Source organism: Miscanthus floridulus, chromosome 16 (genome assembly GCF_019320115.1).
Source record: "Miscanthus floridulus cultivar M001 chromosome 16, ASM1932011v1, whole genome shotgun sequence".
In the NCBI taxonomy this organism is placed as follows: domain Eukaryota; kingdom Viridiplantae; phylum Streptophyta; class Magnoliopsida; order Poales; family Poaceae; genus Miscanthus; species Miscanthus floridulus.
In genome coordinates, this window is record NC_089595.1 from 26,634,547 (window position 1) to 26,642,614 (window position 8,068).

Genomic DNA, 8,068 nt, shown 5'->3' on the forward strand with positions numbered 1-8,068 from the left:
CATGTGCAACACCTAATCTACTTTTGAAATATTCAGATACAACACTTGCGACATAAAAAAAGATGAAACACTTGAAATATACGATTGAAGCACTTGCAAAAACACTTGGAAAAACATTTCAAACATACACAACATCTAGATAAAACATTTGCAACATATGTGTGAAAACATATGCAACATTCAAATAAACATACTTACAACATACGCCTAAAAAAACAGATGAAACACTGGAAACAAAACTTTGCAACGTACATATATAACTATTACAACATATGCAACATCCCAATCTGCTTTTACACCATCCAAAACACTTGCAACATACTCCCTCTAAAACATTCGAAACCCTCGAAACAACCCCATTTCCTTCGAGACACATCTCTCCGATCAAGTTACACGTTATCTTTCTTTCTTCTTAGCAGAGTCACCGCGGTATCCGATCAAGGTGCTGTTTAGTTCCCAAAATTTTGTAAAATTTTTCAAGATTCCCCGTCACATCGAATCTTTGGACGCATGCATGAAGCATTAAATATAAATAAAAAATAAAACTAATTACACAGTTTAGACGAAATTCACGAGATGAATCTTTTAAGCCTAATTAGACTATGATTGGACACTAATTGCCAAATAACAACGAAAGTGCTACAGTACCATTTCTCAAAAAATTGTGCCAACTAACCAAAGCCCAAGTTACTCCGAATTATTCCGGCAGCCTATGAGGCTATCCGTTCATTAAAATTTAGGCCCGCAGGGCAGGCGATTCCTCTATAGCGGCCCAACCCAGAAGCCTATTCTCGGCAGGAGCCCACCAGCATCTCCTCGCACGGGGGTATTCCAGCGAGCACCTCACGTGCTCTCTCCTCCCCGCGGCGGCGGCGCGGGCACCGGCTCCGGCGAATCAAACCCTCCCACTCCGGCGCTCCCCCCGCGGCTGCCCTTCCCCTCCGCCACGATGCGGTTCGACCTGGATGGCCTGCCCGTGCACTTCCCGTACGCGGCGATCTACCCGGAGCAGCACGCGTACATGGGGGAGCTGAAGCGCGCCCTGGACGCGCGCGGGCACGCGCTGCTGGAGATGCCCACGGGCACGGGCAAGACGGCGGCGCTCATCTCCCTCATCACCTCCTACTCCCTCGCCAACCCGGCCCGCCCGCTCCGCCTCATCTACTGCACCCGCACCGTGCACGAGATGGAGAAGACCCTCGCCGAGCTCCGCCTCCTCTTCGCCCACCTCCCGCCGCCCGCCGCCCGCTCCCTCCTCGCGCTCGGCCTCTCCTCCCGCAAGAACCTCTGCGTCCACCCGCAGGCGTCCGCCGCCGCGGCGCGGGACTCCGTCGACACCGCCTGCCGGCGCCTCACGGCCTCCTGGGTCCGCGAGAAGGCCGCCTCCGACCCGGAATCCACCCCGCTGTGCGAGTTCTACGAGACGTTCGACCGGGCCGCTGCCGCCGGCGACCTCGCCTCCTTCATGCCGCCTGGGGTGTACACCCTGGCCGACCTCCGAGCGCTCGGGAGGGAGCGCGGGGTCTGCCCCTACTTCCTCGCCAGGCAGATGGTTAAGTACGCCAATATTGTGGTGTACAGCTACCAGTACCTGCTCGACCCCAAGGTGGCCAGCATTGTGTCCAGGGAGATGCAGAAGGAGTGTGTGGTCGTCTTCGATGAGGCTCACAACATCGACAATGTCTGCATAGAGGCGCTGAGTGTCAGCATCCGCAAACAGACGCTGGAAGGTGCTGAGCGAAATCTGCGCCGCATCTCCCAAGAGATCGACAGGTACTATTCTCAATTGTTGGACATACTTAAGTTCAGCCACTAATAGTCACTGAACGATAGGTTCTGTTTCTTTAAAACTACTGTCCAACTTTGTGATGGGTAATTAAGCTTGCTTGCTTGCTAACTGCTTTATCTGGTAGGAAGGTTTAAGGCCACCGATGCCAATAGGCTTCGTGCTGAATACAACAGACTGGTGGATGGACTGGCGCAGAGAGGAAATCTACCAAGTAAGCACTGCCTTTTGTCACTATTACTGCATTTCCCGCTGTCAGCTATGGCCTTCTACAGATACCTAACAGTATTGTGCTTCTTGTGATGAAGTATCGGATGCCTGGCTCGCGAATCCGGCTTTGCCTGATGATATTCTGAAGGAAGCTGTTCCTGGAAACATAAGGAGGGCTGAACACTTTCTTGCTGTCTTGCGGAGGCTTGTGAGATTCCTTGATGGCCGGCTTGATACAGAAAACGTTGAGAATGAAATGCCTGTTTCCTTTGTTGCTTCAATCCATTCCCAGGCTGGAATCGACCAAAAAATGCTAAGGTTTTGTTATGACCGGCTACACTCCCTAATGATGACATTAGAGATAACTGATACAGATGAGTTCATGCACATACAGACCATATGTGACTTTGCCACACTGATTGGAACTTATACACGCGGCTTTTCTATTATAATAGAGCCATATGATGAGAGAATGCCTGATATTCGTGATCCTGTTATTCAGGTACCCAGACTACTCTTGATGATCTTACTGCTTCTTTAATGTGCTACTAATGAACTCATCTATTTTGCAGCTGAGTTGCCATGATGCTTCACTCGCAATAAGACCTGTTTTTGATCGTTTTGAAACGGTTGTGATCACTTCTGGAACTCTCAGCCCAATAGATCTTTATCCTCGTCTCTTGAATTTTAATCCTGTCATAAGCAGAAGCTTCACAATGTCCTTAACAAGAGATTGTATTTGTCCCATGGTCTTGACTCGAGGAAGGTATGAGTGGTTCTGGTCCCACATGAACTTCATATTTCAAAATTTAATAATGTAGTATGCCCAAGTCTTTAAGTGTTAGCATTGCCAACATACTCTTAGATTTGGAAATGCTAACACTGTATTGCATATACAGGCTACCTTTTTATTCCTAAGGACTAAGGATCATATGATACTTATGTTAAGCTTTTATGACATCTTTAGTTAGTTCCAAAATTTCATATTACTGGTAATATTGTACACTTTTGTGTAAACATCAATCATTCCATCATTTTCAGTGACCAGCTACCTGTGAGTACAAAGTTTGATATGCGTAGTGATCCTGGTGTTGTGAGGAATTATGGCCGCCTCTTGCTAGAAATGGCTTCTGCTGTTCCAGATGGCATAGTTTGCTTTTTTGTCAGTTATTCCTATATGGATGGCATTGTCAACAGCTGGCACGAAATGGGAATTCTGCAGGTTATTTCTTTCACTTGTATATTTTTCTCTCATATAAACCCTACAGTTCAGATAAAATATAGATATGGCAACGAGGAATGGGTCTAATCGTGTAACACCTATGCAACTCAGCCAAGTTCATAAATCGTCCATATCTGTTAGATAACGGGGCAGGTCCTCTGGAACACCATCGGTTTACAGTAAGTATATGAAATGGTGTCTAAGCATCTAATGCCATATTTTCATTGCATGTTCTGGATTTTCCATCCACCTATCTATATTGATAATAAGAGTCTCAAGTTGCATTAAGACTTAAAAGTATCTACCAGTACTATCGCACTCGTATAGACACTGCCGAATTATTTATTACATCAGCAACATGCATAGCATAGGTTTAAGTCTTACCTTTGGTAGTAAATAGATACTATCTAGTCTTTGGACAAAGAATTACATCTATCATATCTGCAGTTTTGCTATCTAAACAGATATGCCAGGTATTGGTGCTAAATTTTTGTTATCCACAAAGATATGCTAGTCATTTGTGTTATGAAAATGAAATACCTGTAAATTTTCTATAGCCCAGATAAGATACATATACATTAGTTCCAATAACAAAAACCTGGTCTTACTGTTTTGCAGGACATCATGCAACATAAATTAGTGTTCATCGAAACACCAGATGTCGTTGAGACAACATTGGCTCTCGATAACTACAGAAAAGCATGTGATTGTGGAAGAGGTGCCATTTTCTTCTCTGTTGCCAGGTTGGTCCACCTTATTATTTGCGATCTGAAAGCAACCTTCCAAATTTTATTTTTGGTTATGTTAAATATCCAGTGATGTGACTGTGACTATGTAACATAGATAAAAAAAAATGTTGTCACCGTTGGAAGCTATAGTTTCACTCTTGCTAACACTTAATGCAGGGGCAAAGTTGCTGAAGGTATTGATTTTGATCGTCACTATGGCAGATTAGTTATCATGTTTGGTGTTCCTTTCCAGTACACTCTGAGCCGGTGAGTTCTGTTCACATTTAGCTTCAATCCTCTCTACCCCTTGATTTTGGTGCTAAGTTATAGTTACTTCGTATGTATAAGTAGTTTGATGCATGTACACAGTTGCAATTTGTGGTGGCTTAATGATTTCATAATAGTTGCCTTTGTTTGTCTCTATACGATTTGCAGGATATTGCTTGCTAGGTTGGAGTACCTCCGGGAAACTTTCCAGATAAAGGAGGGTGACTTCCTAACATTTGATGCTTTGGTAATAACATTATTACTTTCAGGAAAAACAACTCCTTTTCATTGTCACCTCTTATGTTGTCAAGATATTTCTAACAAAATTTCTTGAAATAAATTTGAAATCTCATTAATGTCAGAGGCAAGCAGCCCAATGTGTTGGCCGTGTGATTCGCTCCAAAGCTGATTATGGGATGATGATATTTGCTGACAAGAGGTACTTGATTACTGCCTTGACGCACTGAGTTCTAGCATAGCTGAGCATCAAGAACCCCGCATGTATAGTTGTATGCTAACGAACCAGCTCCAATCCTGTGCCGTCTTATTACTCCAATATACGTATCTGGAAACAAGCTGCTTTAGTTTAAACCTCTATTACAATGTCAGCAAAGGTGACATGCTTATGAAGTATTAAAATTATGCATGAACGTGAACTTTCCAACTAAAAAATGTGCATTTGGTCACTGTGTTTCTTTTCACCAACAACTCTCTTAATAACCATTGCTTGGTTTGATACTTATGTGTTATGGACCTTTATGCATATCATACTCCTTTTATTTTGGGTCTTATGGACTATAAGCAGACAGCTTAGTTTTAGTTATTTTTAGATCTGAGTTCCAGCAAAATTGCATCCATACTTCCATGACACATAATGCTGTTTGTTGTGTTCATTTCCTTGCTGTGTTAATGTTTTATGTGAAGTTTCACCTTTGGTAAATTCCTTTCTTGCTTACAGATACAGTCGGCATGATAAACGGTCTAAGTTGCCTGGGTGGATACTCTCGCATTTGCATGATGCGCACCTAAATCTGAGCACTGATATGGCTCTCCATATAGCTCGTGAGGTATGATTTACAAATTTGTTTCCTTGACTGGTTGTTCCTTGAAGCTTTTGTTGCTTTCGACTATTGTGATTTGCAAAGCAATTTGCTGCCAATTTTATTATCATCCAGAAGCTATAGTACCAGGTTCGGTGTTCACAGCTTACAAGGTTCCTTCCCCCCTACGTATAAGAATACTAAAACAGCTTGAATGGCCCTGTATATTTAACTTTGTATCATAGTGTTAGCATTTTCGTCTCTCTTTATCACTAGCATCGACCAAACCTGCTCTGTTGCTTGTCATAGTGATGCTCTAACACTTGCTCTGCAACAGTTTCTCCGGAGGATGGCACAGCCATATGACAAGACGGGAAGCCGTGGAAAGAAGACGCTGTTGACTGAGGAGGATCTGCAGAATATGGCGCAGGACGGCATGGAGACGTAAAATCAGGGATGGGATGAGAGTCTTTAAGAGGATTTTGTTGGGTACTGTTGTACAAAAATTTTTGTAGCCATGTTATGGTGGTAGATAAACTTGTTTGAAGCATCGGTTCAAACCACATGACGCATGCCGATTAATATTACTCGTGTTTACACGGATTTGATCATCCAAACATAACCGGGAGAAATCATAGATCATGTTTCCAAACAAAGAAAAATTCAACACTTAGTCCACTTGCATCAATGGGCAGGTGCTGCCTCATTACATGGCTGGGATTCATCTCTTGGGTATTTTTTGTTCGGTTTGATTTAAAAAGATTGTCGGTTAACTTTTCTTATGTGAATGTAAATGAACAGAGATTTTGGGAACAACTCTTGTTTTCATTGATCTCTTAGATATATATACATAGTGAAAAGGTGTATGTTTACACGGAGAGGCAACTGTTCACAGGAACAGTCGACTACCCAAAGGACATACTACACGTTAACTACTAACCCTCTCTCTAACTGCATATCCTTTCTTGTGGATGAGATCACACGGTGAGGAGACGCTTGTTCACCAGTGGAGGCAAGCGTTGATTCACAACACTCCTCTTTGATCGAATCCTTCTTGAGATCAATATAGCTGTAGTTTGGATTCCTTGAAAACCCATGTGGGAAAAATCTAAGAAATATGTATGTATAGATATGCCATAAAAACTCATTTAAACCTTATAGGAGAATAAGGAGAAAATAGTATATATGAGTGTGATTTAAATAAACCACTATGTCATTGGTATCATTAAAAACCCCAGTGGAAAAAAATATCGGAGATACGACATATAGATTACTCTCCCAAAAACCTTTTAAAGAAAAAAAATATGAGGAGCAATATAAAGAGATATGTCGCTAAAACTCCTATAAAACCCCAGTGAAAAATTAGGAGAAAATATGACGACATATTATTGGTATTGCCTCTGGAATAACTCACATGAAAAACCTTTTTCAGGAAAAAAAACCATGGATGAGTTGTGAGGGTAATATATGTCTTTGATATTTTACACAAAACCCCCAGTGGGGAAAATAGAAAATATGACACATGCTTATGTTAATATTACATCATTAAAAACTTTAACAAGAAAACTTGTGAGTAAAACTTGTAAAAGAAAAGAGTATAATATGATGCTGGTACAGGTCAACATTTAGGAGATGTCTCCTCCTGATTCTGGCAAATCTCGAAGTCGTCGCATACCAATTTCATGTACCAATTTTTGAAACACAGAAGTTGGTAAGGACTTAGTAAATAGGTCAGCGAGATTATCACATGACTTGATTTACAAGATGTTTATTTCTCCGCTTTCTTGTAATTCATGGGGATAAAACAATTTAGGAACAATATGCTTAGTGATATTGCTCTTTATGTAACCTGTTTGTATCTGTGTAACATAAGTAGAATTATCTTCATAGATAATTGTAGGTGATTCAATTGAACCAATATCACATGACTGTTGTATGTGGCTAATCATTCTGCGAAGCCATACACATTCTCGTGATGCCTCGTATAGAGCAATAATTTCAGAATGATTAGTAGAGGTCGCTGTCAAAGTCTGCTCAGAAGACTTCCATGAAATAGTTGTACCTCCATGTAGGAATACAAATCATGTTTGGGATTTTATGTTATGAGGATCAGATAAGTAACCAGCATCAATATAACCAATCATACTGGGATCATGATTTTTCTTAAAGAATAAACCAAGATCCTTTGTGCCATTAAGGTATCTAAGGATACACTTCGCACCCGTCCAATGACGGCGAGTTGGGTCCGCACTATGCCTAGCCAGTAAGTTCACTGTAAATGCGATATTAGGCATGGTGCAATTTGCAAGATACATAAGTGCTCCAATGACACTGAGATATAGGATTTTTGGTCCCAACATCTTTTCCCCAATATCCCGTGGTCTAAATGGATCTTTCCCTATTTCTAAGGAACGAACAACCATTGGAGTTTTATTAGGGTATGATTTATCCATATTGAATTTCTCTAATATTTTCTGGATATAGGCTTGAAAAGGATCAAGATGCCCAAGAGGGGGGGGGGTGAATTGGGCTAATTCTAAATTCTCTTGCAATAATCAAATCCTACGGATAGCCCAATTAACCCCTTGTGCCTAGAAAAGTGTTTATATTAAACTAATGCACGACAACCTCTCAACCTATGTTCCAAACTTACTCTAGCAAGCAATTCTATGGATGTAAAACAAGTATTGAATTGCTCAAAGTAAATACTCAAAGTAAGTGCTCAAAGTAAGTAGAGAGAGAAAGGAACGCGGCGATGTTTTGCCGAGGTATTGGAGAGTCGCCACTCCCCACTAGTCCTCGTTGGAGCACCCGC

The 8,068-nt window shown here is 41.8% G+C and overlaps 1 protein-coding gene across 1 annotated transcript; it reads left to right on the forward strand.

The window, feature by feature from the left end:
* Positions 1 to 807: 807 nt before the first annotated feature.
* Positions 808 to 6,020, forward strand: LOC136512148 (general transcription and DNA repair factor IIH helicase subunit XPD-like). The gene is made up of 11 exons (XM_066506136.1): positions 808 to 1,773; positions 1,918 to 2,000; positions 2,095 to 2,498; positions 2,569 to 2,762; positions 3,038 to 3,218; positions 3,837 to 3,961; positions 4,124 to 4,213; positions 4,382 to 4,460; positions 4,576 to 4,652; positions 5,172 to 5,280; positions 5,591 to 6,020. The coding sequence occupies exons 1-11, from the start codon at positions 950 to 952 to the stop codon at positions 5,699 to 5,701; spliced, it is 2,277 nt and encodes a 758-aa protein (XP_066362233.1). The 5' UTR covers positions 808 to 949; the 3' UTR covers positions 5,702 to 6,020.
* The last annotated feature ends 2,048 nt before the right edge of the window (positions 6,021 to 8,068 follow it).

Bases quoted from the DNA above. Each gene is read 5' to 3' on its own strand.
- LOC136512148 (XM_066506136.1), top strand. From the start codon at position 950: ATGCGGTTCGACCTGGATGGCCTGCCCGTGCACTTCCCGTACGCGGCG. The intron at 2,001-2,094 runs GTAAGCACTGCC...CTTGTGATGAAG, and splicing joins GCAGAGAGGAAATCTACCAA to TATCGGATGCCTGGCTCGCG. The intron at 4,653-5,171 runs GTACTTGATTAC...TCTTGCTTACAG, and splicing joins ATGATATTTGCTGACAAGAG to ATACAGTCGGCATGATAAAC.